General features: G+C 38.4%; 1 protein-coding gene across 2 annotated transcripts in view; it reads right to left on the reverse strand.

The window, feature by feature from the left end:
• Positions 1-20,733: 20,733 nt before the first annotated feature.
• Positions 20,734-27,146, reverse strand: part of Plppr5 (phospholipid phosphatase related 5) — a 123,096-nt gene continuing 116,683 nt past the window's right edge. For both annotated transcript variants that reach the window (XM_070007795.1, XM_070007794.1), the window contains exon 6: positions 20,734-23,318. In XM_070007795.1, coding sequence (XP_069863896.1) covers positions 23,286-23,318 — 33 coding nt within the window. In that variant the 3' untranslated portion in view covers positions 20,734-23,285. The remainder of the gene's footprint in view (positions 23,319-27,146) is intronic.

Below are 27,146 nucleotides of genomic sequence, written 5' to 3' on the forward strand. Positions count from 1 at the left end.
AATGAACATAAGTAAATCTTGTTAAATCATGTCCACAGTAACCCTAATCTCTGGTACTTTTTAATACCATGCTGAAATTTCACACTATTAACCATGTTCCTGAAGTAGGATTTAATGGTATCTCTTCTTGTCTTAATATCTCTACTTTTGAGTACATTTTCTATTCTTTATTATATAAGACAATATAGTTGACAGTGGCTCAGCTCTCCAGATTTCCAATCTGGAACTTCAAGAATAGCTAGTTTTATACCTAAACTCTCCTTTGTACATCTTCATTCTGGACTTGCTCCATTTTGTCACTGTATCCAAGCTGAGTTCTGAGACAGACATGATAGTTTGCTCTCCTTATTTCATAGTAGGAAATTGTTGCTGAATAGAAATACATTTCCTGGCTCTGTTGCATCCTGGTTAAATTACTTTCATCACTAGAACATGAGCCAAAATGAGGTGTTATTCTCTGGTCTTGAGGTGTGTGTGTGTGTGTGTGTGTGTGTGTGTGTGTGTGTGTGTGTGTGTGTGTGTGTGTGTCTGCCTGTCTGTTGCCTGTCTGTCTATCTGTGTGTGTATATGTGTGTGTCTGTGTGTATGTCTATGTGTATGAAGTGTGTCTGTCCTGGGGCTTGATCTCAGGGGCTGGCCTCTGTCCCTGAGCTTCTTTTGCTCAAGGCTACCACTTGAGCCTTTTTTTCTGGATTCCAAATTTTCTGGATTCCAAAGGGGATCCAGAGCCATGAAGCAGAAACATTAGCTCTTTAAATCCATCCTGAGAAGGAAGGAAATACCTGCCAAACTGGAAGAGTCACCCACCACTTTCAGGTAAATAAAAATAATACTTTGTTAATGCAGTCATGGAAATGTAATGGTCGATTTGTTATAGCAGCTGGCATTTCCTAACTAATAGTCTCATGCTTTCATGGGCTTCCCAAAAAAAGTAAAACAAGCCTGTTCAGTTTTGGGACTTCTGTACTCTCCCAAATTTCTCATGGTTTATAACACAGTATTTGTATACTCAACAGGTAACAAGAAAACTATTTCTTATTAATTAATTACTATAATTGCTATGTCAAGAGATTTTCATATATTACACCATCATGTTACAACTTATTACAGAGTTGCCAAAGGAAAAGATAAAAAAAAAATTGTTAACTCACTCTGAACATGAGAAGATCATGCAGCTTGCTCAACGTCAAGTAGCTAATAAAAGTTTAAACCCATAATTGTGTAATTTCAAAACATATTTTTCATCCTAAGTTAGACTGGATCTTTGTAAATATCATTAATTGAGGGTTTGGTTTTTTTCCCTGGGCCAGCCTTGTGGTTTCCATAAATCATTTCATTTCATCCTCTTATAAGCAAGAAGGTACTCAATCACAGAAACAAAATGGTTTTATAGGTAAGGTCCACTTAAGCATTTCCAAGCATTTGTATTGTGCACAGGATTGGAATACATGAAATCCATTAGTATTTCACAGCAAGGCTAAGTAATCAAACACTGATATAAAACCATATGAGAAGCCTAAGTAGGCCAGAACAGAATAGGAACTCAAGAGAACTTATAACTCAGATATACAAGACATATCTATAAAATTTTATGGTGGTTTTCTACAGCTTCCAGAAATTGAGGGCATGTACCTGTCAATTTTTTCCAGATTCATTTTCTTGATGGCTCCACCTCTCCTTCCCAGAGCACATATTCTTTTCTCTCACAGTGTTCAATGAATAGTATTTTTTTTAAATCTGACAACGTCTGTCTAACCTCTATGCTTTGGTATACATACCTTCCTGAAGTTATCTCTGCTTTCTTTTGCTGATTTCACCCTACTTCTTTAGGTCATCACTGGGGAGATTCCTTTTCCAAGACATATTCCTGAGCCTGCCACTAATTATGTATCCCTCCAATGACCCACAGCAGAATTACTATATTGCTTATGCCATAGATAAGTTCATAATGTCCTGAGACCTAAGGCATGGTTTGTAATACCCTCTCTCCATTGCTTTGTTTCCTAAACACAAAGACATTACTCACTAAGTATTTGCTGACTGGTGCACGGCTCAGTCCATGCATAACTAATGTGCTAAGTCCATCACTTGGAAAGCCTAAGTTGACCCATAACATTTTCTAATCTTAGTAAAAGTTGAGGATCGACCATCTCAGTGCTCATAGACATGAGTACCAGAATTCACTCATGAGAAGATACTAATAGTCGCTGATGGCAGAACTGAGCAGAATCATTCCTCAAAGCATGGACAGGAAAGAATGAGCAATCCCAAAATATCCTGGGGTAACTTTTCAGTAGTTTGTAATTTAAAATTTTGCAAGGTACATGAATCCATAGTGTGATATTTACAGGATATTTTCAAGTTCTAGAACTTCCTTGAAGCCCTCTTATACAGAAATAGTGAGAGTAGCAAATTGACTCTCAGCATGAATAATGCTCATTAATGCATTTCTTTGATGCATTCAACTCCATAGTTGATGACACTCAGATTTGGAAGTACCCTTGCATGAAGTAAACTCCTGTGAAATCACAGACTAGAGCTGAATAAACAAAAGTACAATGTGTTTGTAATTTGTCCAAGTCAGGCCAACAACCACCAAGTATTTTCTGTCCAGTGCTGGTGATAGGAATCCCTGGCTCAGAGAGCTTATAGATCCTATGAGAAAGGCATGTTCAATGACTATGCCAAAATGCACAAGTTGGTAAAAAAAAAAAAAAAAAAAACTGCAAAAAAGAATTTCTTAATGAAATAGTAGGCTATCTTAGGGTGATAAATAGGCTTATGCAAAAGAAGTTATTTGAGAAAAAGACTTTGAAGCTGAACTAAAAGGCTGAGTCGGGTTTATTAACATAAGAGAATGTGGGTTGAAGAAGCAATAGCCAGACTCAAAATTCAGTGATTTTATCTCTCTAATGCACTCCCTGTGAGGAAAAAAAAATTACTGAATGCTTCAATGCAAGCCATTTCACTTTATTTCATCAGATAAATATGAGGAATCGATTCCTACCTGTGGTTTAATAATCTACTAAAGTAATCCCTAAAAAGAAAATCTGTGCCCTTGAAGAACTGACTTAAAAAGAAGAAATGTGCACAGGGTCAAGAGGAAGATTTTGAGATGGCCATCTGGCTACAAATAGTTTTTCTTCTTTACTAAAAATTTTCTGACATTTTCCCAGCTTAGAGGGTTCACCTTTTTAGAATTTTCTCTGGTTGCTCTGAAGACCTATCAAATCCCTTTGATGTATCCAAGTATTGACAAATCATATACTCTACTTTCATGTGTTGTATTTTCCGAGAAAATAGTTTACTTATTTTCCTCTTCTAACAGTAGCCAAACAGGCTTTGAATAATTTCATCATTTCTTGGTTTATCCTCTCCCGCCAGAAAACAAGAGAAATTGAGGTAGTGTGGAGAAGAAGAGTCAGAGACAGAGAAAGACAGAGAGCCAAAGAGACAGTGAGAGACAGAGAAGACAACCACTGTCTCCTCACATGGAAACTAATTTTGTTATGTCCTCAACATTGTCACTGGTGTGGCTTTGGTTGAGCCTGCCCGAGAGACAGCAGTAACACTTTCTTACAGCACCTAAGGAGGTGTCAAGATGAAGCAGACACTTCAGCAGCCAGAAAAGCAGCTTTAGTGACAGCCATTCTTTCCTGGGCTATTTATAGAGGCCAGGATTGTTCTGTCATTGAGAACAAGTCCGAAGCCAGACTCTTTTCTGAGGAAAAGCCCCCTCCTGTGAACATCTGGGCAGCCATTCCCTTCCTGTATTGGTACTATATGCACAGAGGCTAGAGGTGAGATAGAAATCTCTTAATTTAAGCCTTTCTCTTCATTTAAGCCTTTCCTCCATAGGTCCATTTTATATCAACAGATCTCACCCAGATGCAGCCCATGTATCAACACATCCCCCAATCACCCCCACCTACTTCCTTAAAGATGCTAGAGTCTGCCATTCTGGCACTCTTTGGCATTCTCCCTGTCATAACTACTGGAGATTTCAAGGCTCACATGGGTTACTTACCTGAGTCCTAATATCTTAGTTTCTCCTCCAGGAATTTCTCTCTAAACTCTTTCATTTCCACTTTCCACTGTTATACCTCCAGATGAAATACCTCCATAACACTGAACCCAAGCACTCTAGTTTCTAAACAGTACCCCTAGCTTTTTTAGTTCATTTCTATCTTACTCTGTATCTCTGTATCTTCCCTTGTGAAGGGAAGCCTCTGGATTCTACCAGTTTTTTTATTATCTCATATTCTTCCTTCTTTTTTCCTTCCTTCCTTCCTTCCTTCCTTCCTCCCTCCCTCCCTCCCTCCCTTTCTTCCTTCTTTCCTACCATTACAATGTCAATCATTATAATCACTTCTTTAATTACGCCTTTATCAGGCTGAGTCTCAATCCTGCCTACCTTCACCTGTTCAGATAAAAATGTGTAAAGGAAAAACAAGCAACCATGAAGACTTACAAGTTCACAGTCAAGTGCTTTGATTGGGTCCTTAATGTTATTCTAAATAATAGTCTTTTTTTCTACTCATCCATTTCCTACTCCTCTGCTTCCTATTTCCTCTTCCCTCCTGAAACTATGATTTCAAGAGAGAATTCTGCTGAATTTCCAATCCTTCACCCTCTTCATTCTCAGCAGATGAAGCAATCAGAAGAGAATTTCCAAATACTTTGAATTCCATCTGTTTCCGAGGAACTGCCTGTGCTCTGAGAGGAGGCCAGCTTCTCCTTTTTGTGCTAAACCTATCCCATCTTGCCCACTCAAGTATAGCAGTTCAACCAATTCTTTCCTTTTACATTTGAGTTGATAGTTGCTTCCTGTCAGACTTTCACATCAGGATATAAAACTGCTACTTTTTTTCCATCTTAGAAAAACTACCCCTGACCCAGCTTTCCTCATCAGCTTCTACTCTTTCTCTCTTCTCGTAGATCAGCCCTCCTCAGAATTGCGTCTCCATGCAGTTGAGTCAAAGTCCAGTTTTTCATACATTTGCTGTGATCAATCTTGCCCCCAGTCCACCACAACTCATCTTCTTTTTTTCAGGTCACCAGTTGACACGCTCGAAATAAAGATCAATTCCCAATTCACATCTTTCATGACCTACAGTAGAAGCTGACAAATCTGATTATCCATTCCTCCTTGAAGCAATATCACTTAGCCCCAAGAGCATAACACACCCTTAACAATTCCTTCAACCTCCTCTGCCACTCCTCATCTCTGATTCCTTCCCTATAATCTTCTTGGCTTCTTTATACTGGGAATCCCCAGAATAAGTCTCAATATTTATAAAAATATAGTATTTAATTCATTGTAGATGAACATCACATATTACATATATGATTGCTAAATTTGTATAGTCCCAATCACATTCCCTCTAACTGACTCATATGTGCTATCATATAGATATCTCTTTTTATTTAATTCTTTGAGAAACCAAGGTCTTACTAGATAGCCCAGGTCACCGTCATAATTAAAAGCCACCTGTCTCAGCCTCCTGAGTTCTGATCATTCCTGGCTTTCCATGCATCTCCTTAGATGTCTTCAGTGAGGATAATGAACATCTTAAACAGCTCTGTTCAAGACTCAACTTATGCCTATTTTCCCTTCAAGTGTGGTCTGTCAGCCTCTTTCATTTTGGTCAGTTGGTTGCTGCATCATTTTGCATTTAAGGGAGGAATCTCAATCCTTGAATTCTTTCTTCCTCTCAAACCTCATATTCATCTGATGATTAATCCTATTGTCTATATCTTCAAGTATGTTCAGAACTGGCTTGTCCACACTTGGTTACCACCCTCAATCACAGCAGCATCATCTCTCACCTGAAATAAATATAACAACCATCTAACTAGTTCCTGGTAAACCAGGCTAAGAACAGCAGAGGTCACATGGTGTCTCCCACATATGGATGTCAGATCTAAAATGTAATAATCCTGTGTAAACACAGACAGTAATATGTATACATATACCTGAAACATCTAACTAAAGCATGGTATATGCAGCTGTGAGAAACCATGGCTGAATAATTAACATGAAGTTTAGCAAAAATAAAATTAGGAACTAAAACCTATCCTGGGATGTGGGTATTAATGGGAGAGGACGGATGAGCAGAAAGGAAAAAGGAGGGTGAATAGTGGTGTGTACACATGTGTGAAAATAGACCAAGGAAATTTGATGAGACTGCTTTGGAAAAGGAAGAAAGAAGGAAAGAATGGTAGAGAGAGAGTTTATGATCAAGTTACATTATACATATAAATAGACATGTAAAATGAACCCCCCTTTGTACAGCTAACTGATGCCAATAAAAATGACTTTAAATTTCCATTATAATTTATTATTTTATGCATGGGTTATTTAGGAGTATATTATTCAATTTGTATATATAGGAGGAACTATTCCTGCTTTTGAAACTAGTATCTGGATTTTATTCCAGTATGGAAAGGAAGGAAGGAAGAAAAGAAGGAAAGAAAAGCAAAGAAAGAATGAAAAGAAAGAAGTCATGAAGGAAGGAAAAGCTCATCTCCTCTTTCTCGTGATGGTATTGTTTGAAGATCTTCTCTGACTAATTTGTGTATGAATGTATATATTACATTGGAATGCTTTTGAAAATTGATTAAAATGTTATTTTTGTTTCAGATCATGTACATTTTAGTTACATTAGAGTTTATTTTATACTCTCTGCCTTTCACAGTTAACAGCAAGATTTTAAAGCAGTTATTGATTTATGTGATGAAAATTCCAAGGCCTTTTATCTTTTCCTGGCTACCCTCTACCCCCTCCTATGCTCCGTACATGTTTCTGACTCATTTTCACAAACTGTCCCATGTGCTTCTTAACTGTATAAACAAAACTGGTTGCTTAAAATGAGGACCACATTCAAAGCTTCAAAAACTGAAGTGCTTTCTGATCTACTTTCTTAGACTCTGTTTCCTCCTAGCCTATGGTTCAAGATAGTCTTAAGAACAGAGAATCCAACCTGACTTCGAATTTCAGCTTTGTTTCTGTGCCACCTAGAAAAAAATGACTAAATTTAAGTAGTTATTTCCTTATATATAAAATGGTAGATGATAATAATATTATAAAAAAAGGTGATTTTTAGGGATTATTCGGCCTCATACGTGAGCAGTGCTAGTTCATTGTGGATGATCAATATACATTCGCTATTTGGGGGGTATGTGCCAGTACTGGGGATTGAACTCAGGGCCCAGGCACTATCCCTAGGCTTTTTTGTTCAAGACCAGGACTCTATCACTTGAGCTCCAGCTACACTATCAGCTTTTTGGAGGTTAATTGGGGATAAGAGTTTCATAGACTTCCTTGCCCAGGGCTGGATTTGAACTTCAATCCTCAGATCTCAGACTCCTGAGCAGTTAGGATTACAGTCATGAGTCCCAGGTGCTCAATTACCTTAGGTATTTTATTGTCTTTTCTATTCCCTCCTCAAACATAGCAAAACCTTTCTACCCACCCATCTACATTCTCTACATTATTCTGGTCCTTTAATCCAACCTTGATCTAAGCAAGGGATGTTTAAGTAGAACCAATACAGAGTTTCGGGAACAAAAATCCATTCTTTCATCCTCTCTTCCCGTATTTCTTAGGTCCTCTCTTACATCCCGCTTTCTTCCTCTTCAGTCTTTTCCTCCCCTCCCCTGTTTTTCTCCTTTCCATTCTCCCTCCTACCCTTCTTTTCCTTTTTTCTCCTTTCTATTCTTCCTCTCCCCATTTCTTTTGTCCCTTCTCTTCCCCTCTCCTTCCTCCTTTCTTCTTTGTTTTTCCTTCCACAAAAATAGATGTACTCAAGTCTTATTATGAATTATATTTTTTCATAGGCACTGATGATAAAATGTGATGAAAAACGTATGCTGTCTATGAAGACTCAATGAATTAATATGTATGGATTACTTCAAAACCATTTGACATACTCCTGCTTTAAAACTGTTAGTTGAATAAATTAGATAAGAAAGCTCTGTGGTTGCCTCATTTTTATGTCTGACTTAATCTTTGTTTCCATCAGGACATCATGTCTTGTTTGTTTCACCCCTGTTGTGAAAACAAGTACAATACTTACTCTGATCAGTTCCAGAATGAGGACCCACCTTTGACTAATTCTTTCGATAGAGGGAGCAGGCCAGGTGAAAGAAAGGTATCAGAGGCCCAACATGGCAAATCAAAAATGTTAAAAGTAATTGTGTAGTTCTGTGCTGATAACTCATGCTTATAATCCTAGCAGTCATGAGGCTGCAATCTGAGGATTGTGGTTTAAAATCAGGGCAGAAAAGTCTGTGAGTCTTGTATCTCCAATTAAACAAAAGAAAAGCTAGAAATGGAGCTGTGTCTCAAATGGCAGTGTGCCAGCCTAGAGTGAACAAGCCCAGCCAGAACATGGGACCCTGAGTTCATGCCTCAGTATCATTACCCTTTTCCTCCCCAAAAAGTAATGTTGGATACACTAGTTAGTAATTCTTTTTCTTTTATTTTTGGTATTGCCACCAAGAGAGTTTTCAAACAGGCGTAGTAATACTTGTGTGATACATTTGCTTCTTAATGAACTGTCACATTATGTATGCCTCCAATTTCACCCTCAGAACCATTCTGTGCAGTGGAATAAATGTCTACCATCAAGGAAATTTCAGGACAGAGTTTGATTGGCTCTCTTGAAAGCATCTTTTCAGGAGCAGAAATAAAATTGAACTAGGATTCTTCACATTCAAGTGTGTGTTCTTCCTAGATTAACCTGAGGTTTCTCAGCCGTGGTTACCATTTTCATTTGAGGGTCAGGTACGTGTGTGTGTGTGTGTGTGTGTGTGTGTGTGTGTGTGTGTGTGTGTGTGTGTGTGTGTGTCTGTGTGTGTGTGTGTAGTAAGTCTCCTTCTTATGGTCTGGGCACTGTGCCTGAGCTTTGTGGCTCAAGCCTAACACTTTACCACTTAGGCCACTTCCAGTTTTTTGGTGGTTAACTGGAGATAAGAGTACAGACTTTCCGGCCCAGGCTGGCTTGGAACTGTGATCCTTAGATCTCAACCTCCTGAGTAGTTAGGATTATAGGTGCCAGCCGCCAGCACCTAGCCAGATGGTTCTTTATTGGGCAGCTGTGCTGGATTATTTTGGACTTCTATTCAATGGATGCCAGGAGAACACTACACTCTCTCAAGGTGTGACCTCAAAATTATTTCTAGATGTAGTTTCAGATGTCATTGGGCTACAAAATTGGCTCATTAAGGTAAAGATTGGCTTTCATTTATAATCTGCTTTTAAGCATTGAAGACAGGTAAACTTGCTCTTATAGCTCATCAGTAAAGATATCAAATATCTGAAAGTTTAAAATTCACATTTCAGTATACTATATCAGTGGCCCAACAATAAGCTGATTAAGTCCTTCACTAAATGTCAAAATGTATTGAAGACATGTGCATCACATGCAATAGTAATTTAATATAGCAACTATGAAAGTGTTGATTTTAAAACCTCCAATGGAAATATCTATATGATCTAATCTAACTTAATGAACTATCATATAGTCAGATTAGATCATATAGATACTAGGATTTCAATGAAGATGAAATCTACCGAGTAGAGTATATTTTGTCCAAGTCTCTTTTAAATATACTTTTTGAATTCATGATATAAAAGCATGGAAGTACTCATCAAACATTTGATAGAGGTATAATAATGATTGAAATATGTTTTAATTTACACAAATTTGCACGTTCTGATTTTACTTTTCCACATTCTCTTTTAATCTCATAATTTACATATATGATTTTTACATAGCACTAATCATAGGGTGCAATTTTCATCTTTTTAAATTCAAAATCATATCATAAACATTTCTCCCATTGCTACATAATGTGCATAATTGTAATTTAATGACTACATAGTATTCCGTAAAATTGGGAAGCCATAATGCATTTAACCATTCCCAACTGCTATATATTTAGGTTGTTTTGCTATCATAAATAATGCTGCAACAATCATCTGGGTGATTATTAAATTATATTACTTTTGGAGACAGATTCATAGGAATAAAATTACTGAGTCAAGGTTATGAGCATTTTAGAGGCTCATGAAATATGATGCCAAATTGCTTTCCAAGGGGATTTGTGCTGCCAGCAGAAATGTAAGTTTGGGTTAGTTACATTACATCCTTTTGAGAATTAGGCATTTTAATCTTTTTTCCTGTGCTTTATAATCCAATCATTGCAAAGTTCACTTTGAATCATCTAGGGTGTTTGGAAAATAAAAGAAACATTTATTGGGTGCCTACACTTGCTATCACTGTGCTCAGAAATTTGCATTCATTGCCTAAAATACCTACCCTGCCTCTGCTTCCCAGGCCAGCATCTCTCAGTGTCATTACTTGGCTCTGTATTTTCTTCATAACATTTATGAGTATCTGAAATTATATTGTGCCTTTATGATCCTATTTGTTTTGCCAGTTCCTCCAATAAAATGAAAATTTGCTAGAGACAGGGGCATTCCTTTAGTTCTTTGCTGACATCTGGGAAAGTACTCGTCCATAGTAGAGGCTGGCTAAACATTGTGAATGGATATGTGCAGGGTTTAATTAATTCCAATTTACAAGCACAGCAATTCTGACAGATAGTTATTGGAACCGTTTTCAGGTACCTCCTTCCCCATTGCATGGCTCTCAAGCACCCTCATGCAATTTGCTCTGGCCAATGAAAGGTGAGCAGAAACAGACAGGTACCAAGGCAAGCATGCCTCCACACTGATTCTCTTTCCTGCCACTTAGAACCTGTCTTTCAAATAGCATCTCTTCTGTCATATTAGATCTCAATTTGGGAATGAAGTAGATCAGGGTCTATAAGTAACTTTTGTGGCATGTGAAATATGATCCCCACATAAAAAATTGATAACTTTGGGATGAGCTTTGGGGTTGCCTGATCCTGGAATATTCTTTAGTGAAACCTGATCACTGTAGACAAGTGGACAAGTCAAAATTCAAACCTGATTCTGGTTGTACCTTCTCTACCACTCCCAAAACACCTGGGGAAGTAAATCAGTGCATTGGTTTGCTAGGGCTGAGTACTTCAAACAAGAATGTGTGCTTAAGCAACACAAATGTACTGTTTCACCATGCTGTGCTGCAGGCTAAAATCCAAAGTCAAGGTATTAATTGTACATGGCCACACACACCTGTCACCCTAGTACTTGGGAGGGTTGCTGTAGCACCAAAGTTTGAGGTAAGCTGGGTAACACAGTGAGACTCTGTCTCAAAACAAACAAAACAGTGGGTGGTAACAGGGCTGGTTCTTTCTGAGGCCTGTGGGAGAGAACCTGTTCATGTCCCTCACATAGTTTCTCATGGTTGTCTATCTTTAGTGTTGTTTGGAATGTAGGGAGTTATTCTAGTCTGCCTCCATCTTTGATTTTCCTCCAAGCATATGTGTGTGTGTGTGTGTGTGTGTGTGTGTGTGTGTGTGTGTGTGTGTGTGTGTCTGTGTCTGTGTCTGTGTCTGTGTCTGTACCTGTATGTGCCAATGTGTGTGTGTTTGTGTGTGTGTCTGTATCTGCACATCATTTCTATAAATATATCAGTCATACTGGATTTGAGCCCACCCTACTACTCATCTTAATTATATCTGCAGAAAACTTCTTTGCAAATAAGACCACATTCTGAGATATTAGAGGTTAACTTCAGCATTGAGGAAGGACACAGTTAAACATATAACAATAGGGACAAAAGGGATGGCTTGATCTCTCATCCAGAATGAAAATGATATCACGTAGACACACACAAATTTAAGTGCAAGTAAGTAACCATGAGCATTTAGGATTGAAGAGCATATAGCAATAACATGATAAAATCTAAATTAATGGAGATGAAAGAGAACTACTGTTGCTGTGTTCTCCATACAATGTTCCTGGAAATTGGTTGAGTTTGAAGGAGCCCGCAACCATAAAAAACAGGGTGAGGAAGTCAAAACATAGCAATGTCACCTTTTAAAATGTATATTGTTGAAATTAATAGTGCTTAAAATTTCAATTGGCAAAGCCCACCTGTTATGTCCATATGTCTTCTGTGTTTTATGTTAGCGATGAGTATTTGGAATAAAGATAAAGGCATGAAATGATATGGCTAGACACAGATGCCATTACCATATGTCTTAGGAATTTCCAATTTAGAGATGCAGGTCCCCATCTATCATTTGATTCATCTGATATAATGCCCAACTTGTTCTCCTGTAACACAGAGCAGTGAATCAAAAACACAGCAAGTGAACTAAGAGAGCTTCAAATTTTCTTAGCACTCAAATTCCACATCCAGTCATTGTACGTTAGAATTCTAATGATTTACATTTATAACCAAACACTTTTAGCATTGAACTCTATGCTAACATCTTTCTCTAATAAAACAGACTTAATTATTTGATACCTATTTGGTTACTTGCTGATTATCTTTCAATGTGACACCAAGAAATCTCATATTTCAAGCTTTTACTTTTAGTAGTGAGAAAAAAACATGTATGTTACTCGAAGTTAAACCTACCTATACCAAATATCTAATCCCAAATATAGAATCATGGTTTCAGTTTTGATGACTAGATGATTTTACTTTAAATCTTAGCCATCAGAAATCAGTAGTACCACAAATAAGTTAGAGTAACAGCAGTAAAAAACATTTTCAAGATCAAGGTCCACTTCAGTCTAAAATGATTTGAAAGAATATATAATAATACCATGTTACTTGTGATTCATCGTCATCCTCCTATGGAATTCAGAAGAAATTGTAGAACAAGAGATAGATATGGACTGAATGATGTCTCCACATCCACCAAAAATTCATATATTGTAAGTGTAAGGTCTGCACAGGGACACCTCCCTACCTCTTGGCTAAGTTTCCGCCCAGTAGCTGCTACCTAGGTAACTGGCACACCTGGAAGCAGTCACCTTCCCCTCCTGCTAGGTCACATCCCGGGCCATCTCTGGTCACATGCCTCCCATCTGAGCTTAGGAGGGTCCCAGGCCCTGCCCTCACATCCTGATCTGGTGAGACCACACCCTTCCTCCACCTGGCCACACCTCTTCCTGTCCCTGGCCTAGATAAGTCCTGGCCTGGGGTGGGTTGCCCCTCTTTTTCAGCCATGCCTCTCCACCATGCCAGGCAGGGGCAGCAGTTTAATAAACTTCTTTTCCTGCCTGAGTAGTAAATGGTGTTCTCTTTATTGGCTACCTAATGAAACCTACCTATTTATTATACCTTACAGTAACTCCCATGCCTAATACAATAGTGCTTAGAGAAAAGACCTTAAGCTTAGAGAAAAGACCTTTTATTAAGGATGAATGTAATCGACTAGATGAGGTCTCAATTTATAAATCTGATGTCCCTAGCCGGGTGCCGGTGGCTCACGCCTGTAATCCTAGGTACTCAGGAAGCTGAGATCTGAGAATCGCGGTTCAAAGCCAGCCCGGGCAGGAAAGACCGTGAGACTCCTATCTCCAATAAACCACTAGAAAACTGGAAGTGGCGCTGTAGCACAAGTGGTAGAGCGCTCGCCTTGAGCTGAAGAGCTGAGGGACAGCGCCCAGGTCTAGAGTTCAAGCCCCACGACCGACAAAAATAAATAAATAAATAAATAAAATAAATCTGATGTCCCTACAAAAAGACATAGAAAGGTCAAATGGAGGAGAATGATGGAGGGTAGTATGACACTGATACATTGAACTCATAACTTGATTAGGGAATTATAACCATTTTGCACAACTACTTAATGATAAAATTTTAAAAATAAACAAAGAGGAAGAAGAGACATTGGAGATATTTTTTTCCTCTCTCCATGTGACTAGGAAAGAAAGAAAAGTCATTTCAACACAATGAAGAGCATTTACAAGGATCTCAGACAGATACAAAGTAGACTATTTCTTAAGATTGTTTGGTCAGAAGGTTATGTATTATCAGAAAGGGTTCCTGAAAACAATACTCTCTGTTGCATGTTCAATCTTGGCCATATGCATCCTTTAATCTTAACCCTTTTTAAATGACAGAGGGTAGGTAGAGCCTTTAGACTGCTTTCTTGGCAGCTGTCAGTATTTTTGCCCACTCTTGGCTCAACTACCTACTCCAGGATGGGCAGAGAGGAAGCATCTGTAGTCTCCATTCCGAAGCCGACAGTGGACTGAGAGTGCCACCACTGCTGATGGGCTGTGGTGGAATATGACGCTGTCAGCCAAGCAGCTGCTCCCTTTTACAGTTCCTCTAGCTCTCTTTGGGACAAGGGAGGATGTTTTGCAACCTTTCTAGATGCAGGGGATGACTCTGATCCAGCCACTGATGCCAGCAAGACACGAGCCACTTATGGATGCTTCGAAGGGACTTTGGTTCTAGTCAAAGGGAGCACCACACAAATGACATTACATGAGCTCCACCTTCGACATTGACTCTGGAGGCTCTGCTTTGGCCACGACATCTTCAGATGACCCTTGAGATAATCTACACACAGTTTCTCCGTTCCTCATCTCAGGTCTAATGACATTGGAGGGGAACTTGGTCCCATTTCTTTGCAGTGTGTGTGTGTGTGTGTGTGTGTGTGTGTGTGACCAGCTACGTGAGCATCATACTTCTCTCGCCCACAGAGCAGCAGTCTGAGAGACTGTCCTCCTTTATGCTGTCCTTACGCTGCAGCATAGGCCCCACCAAAACAGCAAGACAAAATTAAAACACCCTTCCTCCTAGGGTCTTTCATCTCAGGTAGCATGGGATGATCTGGTTGCATAAAGAGCAGGTAACTCTCTAGGGTTGGCAATGCCTGGTACTCCTATAGCTCAGAGGAGGTACTCTTACCCTCCAAGAGGATCTGGGAAGGAGGCTGAAGGGTTGTAAAAACAACATTGGGAAAGGCAGACACTATGGAGAGCAGAGACTGTGGAAAACCTGCAAGCCCCAGCTTCCAGAAGAGTTTTAGAAAGTTATGAGTTATTAGCTGTAGCTTCTGAGAAGCTGTTACACTTAAAAACTGAGGGCTTGGGACATCCCCTGGTCAAAAATATCTATTGCTTAAGTCATTCTGTATATTATATTGCGGCAACCACTGTTGCCTAATACAATAGAAGACTAGAAGAAAGTGACACAGTTAGGAGCAATCACTTTCAAGATAAGAAATCATGAGAATTAACTGCAGAGAGCAGAGAATACTATGAGAAGCTGAACAAGGAAAAAGAAATCAAATAAACAATGACAGCTTCCCAGATTCTTTAGATCAGAAGAACAAACTACTCTATCACACACTTTATAACTTCCCCAGATCTCAGCAACATTCATTCAATAACACAGTTTTGTATTTTGTTACTTTCCTATTCTATCTAGATTTATTTCTCCTTCTTTACTTTTATATGTAAAATATGCATGCTTCCAGCCTTCTTTTCATGCTTTCTTTCAGGTGGAAGACCTGAGCTGTTTATCTCAAATAAAAACTTCCACAAATTTGCTCATGTTCTTCATTAAGCATTGGTTAGGCATTGCATCTGATTTATCACAAATGTATTCTGCCAGGAAGCTGGTGATGGTTGTGGTAGCCATACTGGTCATTTGTGGATTTTTCATGCCTCAAAATCCAAAAGCAGTCACCACACAACATGTTAAGGAACTCACCTCAGTTGACGATTTAGCTGCATTAAAAGTCAGTGGCTTAACATCGTCTTATATGTTCATCTGTACATAGCTTTTGACCATTTCTGCTTGTCTCAGACATATACTAGTTATTGTAAATAAGGGAACCATAGGACCTACGATTCTTTGAGCTTGCTTACTTCACTTAATATAATTTTTTCCAAGTCTTTCCATGTCCTAACAAATGGGGAGATGTCATTCTTTCTGATGGAGGCATAGAATTCCATTATATCCATATATATGGATATGTATGTATATATATACATATATATATATATAAACATTTTCTTGATCCATTCATCTACTGAGGGGCATCTGGGTTGGTTCCATATCTTAACTATGGTAAATAATGCTGCTATAAACATAGTTGTGCTGGTAGCTTTAGTATGGTCTTGTTTGTGATCATTTGGATAAATGCCCAAAAGTGGGATTGCTGGGTCATAGGGGAGCTCTATGTGGAGTCTTTTGAGGAACCTCCATACTACTTTCCAAAGTGGTTGAACAAGTTTACACTCCTACCAACAATGCAATAGGGTTCCCTTCTGGCCACATTCCCCATAGCATCTGTTGTTATTAGATTCCTTGATTATAGACATTCTAACTGGAGAGAGGTGGTATCTCAATATTGTTTTGATTTGCATTTCTTTTATGGCTAGGGAGGTTGAGCATTTCTTTATGTGTCTATTGGCCATTCTTATTTCTTCTTCAGAGAAGTTTCTCTTTAAGTCTTTAGCCCAGTTATTTATTGGGCAGTTGTTTCTTTGAGGATTTGTTGTTGGGGGATTTAATTTTTTGAATTCCAGGTATATTTTAGATATGAGACCCTTGTATGTTGTATGGCTAGTGAAGATCTTCTCCCAATCCGTGGGCTTTCTATTGATCTTGCTAGCTATGTCCTTTGACATGCAGAAGCTGTGCAATTTCATGCAATCCCATTTGTTCAACTTTTCTTTGATTTGTTGTGTTTCTGGGTCTCTATTAAGAAAATTTCAGCCTGTGCCAAGGAGACCTAGGGTTTCTCCTATTCCTTCCTGTAGTGTTTTCAGAGTGTGTGCGTTGACTCTGAGGTCTGTGATCCATTTGTAGTTGATTCTGGTGCAGGGTGATATATACAGATCTAGCTTTAGTTTTCTACAGGTGATTAACCAATTTTGCCAGCACCATTTACTGAAGAAACTGTCTTTCTTTCGTTCTATTTTTTTAGCTTCCTTATCAAAGATTAGATGGCCATAGGTCTGTGGCTTCATTTCTGGGTTTTCAGTTCTATTCCTTTGGTCCTGGGGTCTGTTCTTGTGCCAGTACCAAGCTGTTTTGATTACCATGGCTTTGTAGTAGAGTTTGAAATTTGGTATTGATATTCCTCCAGCACTGTTCTTTCTGTTAAGGATCATTTTTGCTATTCAGGGTCTTTTATTGTTCCATATGAATTTTTGGATTGTTTCTTCTATTTCATTGAAGAATGAGGTTGGAATATTGATAGGTATCACATTGAATATGTAGATAGCCTTGGGAAGTATTGCCATTTTCATGATGTTGATCCTTCCAATCCAGGACCATGGGAGGTTTTTTCCCCTTCCTAAGTTCTGCTTTGATTTCACTTTTTTTCCCCACAGGTTTTTAAAGTTTTCTTCATAGACATTCTTCACTTCTTTAGTTAATTCCTAGGTATTTTATTTTTTGTAGGGTTATTACATAAGGAGTTTCTTTCCTGATTTCAGCCGCGCTCTTCTCATTATTGGCATACAGAAAAGCCATAGATTTGGGGAGGTTAATTTTATACCCTGCTACTCTGCCAAAGTTTCAAATCAGCTTGAGTAATTTGTGAGTGGAATCTGTGGGATTCTTTAAATACAAGATCATGTCATCTACAAAAAGGGAGATGCGAAATGAACTCCAAGATAGAGACACAAATTTTTTTTCTTGTTCATTTCACATCTTTTTCTTGCTATTGTTTCTAATGTATTTATAATGTACCATGTGAGTCTTTTTTGATTCTTTGTATTTTCCTCCCCTGTGATATAACCCATTTTCACAGTATTTGATGTTGGGGCCCTGCATCTTTTATATACATTTCTCTAATTTGGGGAGAGGAAGGGGAAAAAAACCAAAAAGCTTAAATAGGGATGCAAGCTGACCCACTGTAACAATGAGATGTACAAGATACTATGTTGAAAACAAACTTTACAACTTTGGTGGGGGAGCGGGTAATTGAGGAGGTGGAAAGGAAGGGATGGTAGGGGAAAACGAGGAGGAAGAAACAATGCTGGCTAGGAAATGTACTCATTACCTTGCTTATGTAACTGTAACCCTCCGTACAGTACTTTTATAATAAAAAAAAAAGTCAGTGGCAAATGGAATGTCAAAATGGCTTCTTACCCTTCACTCATCTCTGTATTTGCTCCCTGGTGGTATGGCTGTAGCTCCTCCTTCACTATTTGAATCTGGGATGCCCTTGCTCTTGCTTTGGCCAACAGAATGAGTTGGGTGAGTTTCTTTGTGCTGGTGCCTTGCATACTTCCACTCTCCCAGCTCACTCCCCCAGGAACCTGATGAAGCTTCACAATCCACATAGAGTTTGCTTGTCCCAAGACAAGCTATCTCAGACCATGTGAGCGGGGTCAGTCATCATCAGCCAGAATCTCCAACTGGTCATGGATTCATGGCTTACCCCAGAAAAAACATGACGGAACTGGACCATAGACTTGCGGAGTATAGTTGCATTTAGAGCAGCTCAAATCCAACAACAGTTGAAGAATGCAGCGTTGATGGAGGCAACACTTTTCACTTTTTAATCTGAGATATTGCTAAGGATAAAAATGTCCTGACTCTGAACAGACTTTTTATAGCTCAATCACTGAATCTGCTGAATTGTACAATCTGGAAGGACACAGGCCATGTCTGTTTTTCCCAACAGTGTTTAGTTAGCACTTGTGAATGCTTTGATAGACAGAATCACTCAGCAGATATGCTAAATGAACAAGGGCTGAAAGTCCTTGCTGAAAATGAATAATACCTCTTTGGAAAACAAAATTACTGAAACGAGCGTCTTTTTGAGAATCATTTCCTTTTTTTTTCTTTTTCTTTTCAAAGCTCAATTAAAAATGCAACTTAAGAGCTGGGTGCCAGAGGCTTATACCTGCAATCCTACCTACTCAAGATTCTGAGGTTTGAAGCCAACCTGGGCAGAAAGCTATCTTGAGATTCTTTTTTTGGGGGGAGGGGTCTGGTCCTGGGGCCTGAACTCTGGGCCTGGGCATTGTCCCTCAGCTCTTCAGCTCAAGGCTAGCGCTCTACCACTTGAGCCATAGCGCCACTTCAGGCTTTTTTTTTCTTTTGGTTTATGTGGTGCTGGGGAAGGCCTCAGGCATGCAAGGCATGCCTCTACCACTGAGCCACCTTCCCAGCTCCTATCTTGAGATTCTTATCACCCAAAAAACTACCAAAAAGCCAAAAGTAGAGATGAAGAAACATCTAAAGGAGAGCACAAAACACTAAGTTCAAGCTCCTGTACTGGAATTAATTTTTTTTTCTGAACTATACAATTTGGGAGTGGAGATAGGAGGCAAAAACTGGGAGAGAGCAATGGAAGGGGTGACATTGCTCAAAATGAAACTGTAACCCTCTGTACTTTATCTAACAATAAATAATCTAAACTTATTTTTTTTCAAGAAGGAACACAGTTCTCCTTTCTACAAGACTAAGAACCAGCTATAATATGAATTGGAGATGATAGGAAGAAAGAATTAAAATACTTTTGTCTTAAAGCAGAGTCCTATTGAAATTTTTTCTTTTTAAAGGAGAGTCATTCACTTACTATCCTGAATAAATTCCCATAAATTATATTTTTATTAACATATATTACCTGTAAAAAGAAGTTTCTTTTTTTTTTTTTTTTTGGTCCGGTCGTGGGCCCGAACTCGGCCTGGGCGCTGTCCCTCAGCTCTTCAGCTCAAGGCTAGCACTCTACCACTTGAGCCACAGCACCACTTCCGGCTTTTTTCTTTTTGCTTATGTGGTGCTGAGGAATCGAACCCAGGGCCTCATGCATACAAGGCAAGCGTTCTACCACTGAGCCACATTCCCAGCCCAAAAAGAAGTTTCTTTGTGATGTTTCTTTGTGATTTTCAGGAGTCTTAAGAAAAGCCAGGGAAATTGTGACTTCAGTGTTCAGAGAGTATAAACAGAACAATATGTCCTGGACACTTTTCAAGGCATGTAATCAAAATGTAATAAAATACCATGCTAGGACAGGAATAAGGTCACCTTAATGTTCATTCTCTAGTGCTTTAGCACTTACAGGATTCCAAACATCTAGTGAGACCTATGCCTTCCTAGTGCCCTATATAGTTTAATAGGAATTGAGGATTTACAAATGAAGACACTGTTTGAATCTTAGGATGGCCCATAGACTTAGGCAGCCATTTTGCTGCCTACGGAATTGACATAACTCCACACTTCCTGAGTCATTTCCAAATGCTCTCCAGTCAGTCTGAATGTCCTGACGTGTGCACACATTCACAAACATTCTCACTCCTTTACTTCCAATAAAGACCAGTCCATGAGGGGGAAAATCATGTGTTGCATTTAATTTTTTTAAATTTTATTTGAAAAATACAATACACAGCAGAGACTTCTTTCCTTCCCTACTGCTATTTCACAAAGAAAACCATGGTACATGGAACTGAGATATTTGGCTAGGATAGATCCTGAGAAAAGAGAGGCCCAGTTACAAGTAAAATAGGCAAAGCCTGTCAAAGAAGGTTCACCTCTCTTTTAACATAAAAGAGCCTTTTAAGTTATCTTAGGAATCTGATACAACATGTGCAGAATTTCTGCCATGCAAACAGAGAATACTAAGTTTTCAGGTTGACCAAACTTATACTGATCTGGGCCTCAGTAAGAAGAATAAAAAGGAGACATCTTTACCAGAAAGATATGTGTTTGCCTGTTTTTTCCAGTCTACATATGTACATATTTACATACTAATATTTTCTCAAATGTATTTTTCATTACTGTCAGTAATAGTATCATGGTTGATGGCTGTTTTCTGCCTTTTACCTTCTATCTTATGAATCATAAACTCCCTCTCCCCCCCCCCCCCACACCCCTGTGTTTTAGGACAGGGTTATCCATTGCACTACCATGAGGTGAGGATTTTTAAATATTAGAAATGACATTACTCTGATCCTGGGTTAAATCTGGGTTTTATGAGGAATTTCTAACTCCTGAATTCATAATTCCAGGTTTAGCAAAGTGCAAAAACCTAACCTTGACACACTTTGATAGACACATAGACAATAGAGATAGATGACAGATACATACATACATGATAGATAGATAACAGATACACATAGACAGCTGATAACAATAGATAGATAGATAGATAGATAGATAGATAGATAGATAGATAGATAGATAGATAGATAGATAGATAGATAGATAGATAGAAAGAAAGAAAGATAGATAGATAGATGGATAGACAGACAGATAGACATAGACAGACATAGATAGCTAAACATAGATTGGATAGATGGACAGTGGATTGATAGATAGTAGATGGATTGATTTATCCATCAGGAAAATATTCCTGCTGGATCCTTTGAAAGGTGGTGTAGTCCCCCATAGAACTGATCAAACCCTACAAAGCATACTGGTAATCTGCCTTTGGACACACGGTAAGTGAACTCTTTGATGTCACTGAATCCCATTTCTATGATTGCCTCAAAGTTACTCTTTAAAAGAGTCAGGCCCTTCAGATCTCTTTTAGTTTCTACAATTCCCAAGGAATTGAGTTAGTATAGAGATCTGAAATCAGCAAAAATATGGATTTCTTTCTTCTCTATTTGGCCCTGGTAGAAGGTGCTCTAATTCCTACAATGTTGGAAATGCACATGTGACCCCACATTTGGAGAATCGTGGATGCACCTTTAGTTTTAATGACTTTCTGCTTTCTTCTGAAATGATAGGGTCAATTAAAACTTTGCTTTTTTCAATACTAGAAAGTTTCATTTTAGTCAATTAATGACTGTTTGTATCAGTCAAAGTTATTCGAGTTAAAGATTATCAATGACTGATGAGCTCATCTTTCTTCCATCACAGCGATTTTCATCTTAAGTCCATGTGCTCCCTTTAATGTCCACCCCTCAAGCTTTCTCCTGAGTCAGGACTGGGCCTAAGGGAAGGAGAGGAAAGGAGACATTTGATTCACTTTTACAATGAGCCTCATAGTCAAGCTCTAGACAGTCATTATTTTCAAATAAGGTTCCAAATAGATTATTACACAGTTCTGTATTTTGAAAATATTAATCCCTAAAATGTCAATATTGAAAATACAGAAGATTTCTTTTAACACTATTTTGCATTTCTTTACTTTCTAAAAAATGTAGGCAGTTGTGGACAAAGACTTTAATGATGTCTTAAAGGCCTCAATGTTCAAAACCATACAGCAACTCTAGCATACTTGAAGGGAAAATGAGGTTAGAGCAAGAAAGTCTGAATTGAATTTTGACTCTGTTTATATTACTTGCTGTGTCGTTGGGAATAGTTTTACCCCCTCTTTGCTTCATTTTTCTCATCTATAAAATAAAATCATACTTTTAACATTTACATGATGTTATAAATTATGCGTATTAAATATTAGGAATGTAAATATATTCCATTATATAAAGTACAACACAAATGCAAAGTAAAATACATTAATGCTATTTCTACCATTCATATCAATTGCGTATCAGTTAGGGTGTAGTTCTTCCCATTTAGATTAGTAAAAGTCTTTATAAGTCAAAAAAATTTACCAGAATAGAACCTGTGGCCACTCTAGAGACATAGCAAGCAATGGAAAACTAGTTGATTTATTCACTTAACCCTGATTAGTACTGTCTGTATTCAAAACATACAAGTCAACAATTAAATCACAAGTGTCAGGAGAAAAAGTCCAAATAAATAATTTTTTAATTATGATACATTACTTATTACAGTAAAAATTGGCATTTTCCCCTTCAAAAGCAGAAGCACCAGTCTTAGAATGGATAGTCTGAGTGGTATTTTAGGTGAAATATAGCATAATATAATGTGTGAACATGATTTTAGTATAAGACATAGTTTCTGAAAGGAAAGGCATTTCACACACTGGAATCTGTTAGAATGGAAATGATGTCATGCTTAATAATAAAATAAAAACCCCTATGATGTCCAAAGTCCACTTCAAATTAAATATGGTATACTGCTGAATAGATGTATGAAAATTAAAAAGCCCCAAAATAGAGTTTTCTTCTACAAATACGACTTGTGGAAAGATTGCTTTTCACAGAGGCACAGATTCTCTGAGAAACTAAAGTGAGCATTTTATTTAAGGATTGATTGGTTCATTCAATCATCTCATTGTTTTTTATTGATCACCTACTTTGTGCCAGGCTTTTGTGGTCGATGCTGGGATTACAGAGAACAGAAAGACACAGTCTCGCCCTCGAGGAGATCACAGTCTAGTGGGGGGCAGGGAATACAGAGAGGTTGACATTGATTGGAAAATTATAAAAATTATTAGACAACTTTATAAACCTCTTTTATAAGCAAACAAACTTTAGGTGTTAGGAATGGGTGGTAAAAAGAGATGATGTCCAGTGAAGGGAAAAACCATCAGCTTCAATATCATGTGACTTCCGCGAAGGCCGTGATGTGGTTCTGTGGAAAGAGAAGGCAATCACAAAGTCAGAGTCTGGAGGAAACTGGGTTTTGTCAAACATTTACTGCTTTGACAAGTAACCCTTCACAATGTAGAATCACGGCCCATGTATGTGTTGCCAAAACAGGTGGTGTGGTGAAACTAAGTTCTGTGTATTATTACATAATTTCAGTAGTTAACTATATATTTCGCTCAATAGTCTTAATTAGCTTAACCTGTTATACCTGCTTTCTTCAAAATCAACCCTGAAATCTTGGAGGGATTAAAAAAAAAAAAAGGGCAATGCCAGACACATTAATATTCTGTTGGGTGTTAATGGAATTTTAACGTCGCATTTTGGAGTTTGAGATTAATTGCTCCCCGTGAGACAGATGGCCCAGAATGAGATGGTGAAATGCTCAGACTGAAATGGCAGTTGTTATCTGACAAAAGCCTACTTAAATACTTCATTTCTGATGCATGAATCCCAGACTCTAGACGGCAATCTCTGCTTTTCTACTTCAACCAGGAGATTTTTCACAGAGCTAGTTTTCTTACCTTAAACAGCATCAACCTGTATAGAAAGAATCCTTTTGGAGTGGCTAGTATATATGCATGAGGTATATATGCAGAGGTATAATGTATAACATATAATATATAAAAATATGTGTATAATTTATATATATAGGATATAAAGATGATATATGCTATATATATGATATACATGTTTAATATAGTATGCAGAGGCCAGGTCATGAGTGCTGAAATATTTCAGAGAAAAGTGGACAAATATAACCAATTGTGTCCTCCATAGGATGGTGATAAGAAACTGACATGAGCATCCAAAAGGGCCTTACCACCAAGTTGCCCATTTGGAATATTTTCCACAGCTACAAGCATTGATTCTTTAATAATACAATGATATTACAAACAGAATTTCACATGATTGATACAATGCCATGAAATGTCTTCAGTTTACATGTAGCTATTTTCAAGTTGTGTGTGTGTGTGTGTGTGTGTGTGTGTGTGTGTGTGTGTGTGTGTGTGTGTGTGTGTGTGTGTGTGTGTACATTGTTCTGGTGCTTTCACTCAGGATCTCTCATTGCTGATGCTCTACTATTTGAGCCGTTCTGCAGTTTTTTGCTGGCTTATGGGAAGTATTTTTGTGCCTCAAAGTATTTTGTGCCTCAAGTATTTTGTGCCTTGAGTATTTTTGTGCCTCAAACCTGGATCTTCAGATCTCAGACTTTTGGGTAGCTAGGAATAAAAGCATGAACCACTGGTGACAGACCTCAAGTTCAAGTGTTTGAACTGGTGAAAGTACATTTAGATGGGTGTGAAGGAATTAAATTTCATCTTTTTCAAATTTAGGCATTTCATTCAAATTAAGCCAAACTTAGAAGAACTTCATCTACAATTTAAGGCGTTTCCTAGCCCTCACCCACCTGACATTAGAGAAACATATTAGTAAGAATCCAAGGTGAGCAGACATGACTGCCCCCAATCACTAATTGCTAGTTAACAGCTTTATTTCCCATTTTTAAGTACAATGAAATGTGGAGAATGTCAGTAGCTTGTCTCTTTAGTTTCCTTTAGTTTTTCTAACAAAAGCACAGACATATCTGTGGGACACGAAAGAGATATCAGAGTTATGTAATACAGTGTGATGGAATAAAAGCCATAAAAACCATGGGAAGAATATATTACACTTTTATTTTTAGTATTCTGCCCTGGGGATGTGAAGACAGCGAGCTGAGAAAATACAATGGGATATAAAGTGTTTCAGTACAAAACTAGTCTGAGTATCAAACCTCTGGCGGGCACCCAGAACAATATACTTTCTAGAAAAATATGAAGATAGAAATGGGAGATTAATCCATTGTGGTGACTGGTGGGTAGAAGAGAGAGAGGAGAGGAGATAGAAATGATAGAAGATGGATGATGGAACGAAGGCCATGGCTGTAGGCCTCAGCACCCCAGATTATGATGAGGTCACTAGGCTCATTAAACTGCCTGGAAGGTAGAATTAAATATTGAACAATCTTCATAGAGTAGACAAATGACTAGACACAAATCCGTAATGATCATTGCAGTGACTGGCGGAGGAACTAGACTGTCCTCAAAGGGATGGAAGGCCACCCTATGGTCTGCTTTAAATGTGTCCCATCTTCCCCCCAACTTCAGAAACCATGTGTCAGAAAAACAACAGTGCCTCGTTCATTTTCCAGAGTTTAGTGAGTACCACTAGTGAGTACCACTGTTGCATTTGTTCACCTTTTGTCCTACCATTTCTGTGCCCCTCGCTCCCAAAGACAGATAAATGAACAAACTGGACAAAGGGGCAAAAACAGCAAGAAACACATACACACACAAAAAAAACTTCTTGTCTTGTGGGTAGGAATGGGAGGGGAAAATGGACAGAGGGAAGGGGGTGAAACTGTTCACAAAGAAATGTACTCTTTACCTGACATGTAACTGTGACTCCTGTGTACCTCACCTTTATAATAACAATCAGAAATGCAAAAAGAAAAGAAATGCAACGGTATTAGGAAATGGGGCCTGAAGAGATGATCAGGCCATGAGCATGGAACCTTGCAAATAGATTGATGACACTGTTTTTACAAGTGAGTTCATGGCAGAAGGGAAAATTCTGGACCCTTCTGTCTCTCTGTTTCTCTATTTCTGTCTGTCTCTCTGACTCTGGGTCTCTCTGTCTGTCTGTCTCTCTATATGTGTATGTATCTGTCTCTGTCTCTTTCTGTCAGTCTCTTTCTCTATTCCCTACCTATCTCTCTCCTTATCTTTCATTTACTGTATATCAAAACTGTATTAAATAAATTTCTAGCATGAGTTTCTCATGCCACTAGTCTCAGCAATTTCATAGGAGGCAGAGGAGTTTTATGGTTCAGGCCAACCTAGGGAGTTTGACTCAGACCCTATTGGAAGGGAAACTAACAAGAAAAAGGATTCTAGGTACAGCTCAATTAGTATATGCTTAACAGCATTTGGCCTTGAGTTCAATTCCCAGTACTGCCAAAAGCATATACAATTCTTTTTTTTTTTTTTTTTTTTTTTGGTCAGTTGTGGGGCTTGAACTCTGGGCCTGGGCACTATCCCTCAGTTCTAACGCTCTACCACTTGAGCCACAGCACCACTTCTGGTTTTCTGATGGTTTATTGGAGGTAAGAGTCCCATGGACTCTCCTGCCCGGGCTGGCTTTGAACCGCAATCCTCAGATCTCAGCTTTCTGAGTAGCTAGGATTACAGGCATGAGCACCGGCTCTCAGCTTACAATTCTTCTTATAAATTAACTACCTGAGGTACTCACTGTAGATACCTTAGTAATGGTGCACTGAATATATAACTGTAAGGGTCTACCGAGATCCAGAAAATACTGAAATTCAGTCTTATCCTTTAAAGTCATATGCTTTACTGACCATTGCCTTCCTTTCCCATAAATCATATTATCTCTTTTTTAAATACCAACTCATTCCAAGTTCTACTGAAAGGAACCTGAGGGGTTTGGAGCAAACTCCTGTGATTTTTGGAAGTTGATTCCTTTATTATTTCCTATCAACTTGAAGTTTAACCTCAAGATAATTTTTTTTTCCTATTTGACTGGAGTAAGAAGGAACATGCTTGGGGCTCATTTTGTGGTGGACATGGTTAGCACAAAGATAAACAGTTGAGCACAAAACACAAAACACTGAAGTGTGCATAGGGAATTGAAAGTTAAGAGTAATTTAGCAACAGTCCCTAAATACAGGAAAGGATACAGAGGAGATAGAACTTTCTGTCATTCAGATGTGGTGTAAGAACAAAGGAACCTGCATTGTAAAATGCAGGAA

Source organism: Dipodomys merriami, unplaced genomic scaffold (assembly GCF_024711535.1).
Source record: "Dipodomys merriami isolate MVZ:Mamm:240054 unplaced genomic scaffold, mDipMer1.0.p SCAF_7, whole genome shotgun sequence".
NCBI classification, from domain to species: Eukaryota; Metazoa; Chordata; class Mammalia; order Rodentia; family Heteromyidae; genus Dipodomys; species Dipodomys merriami.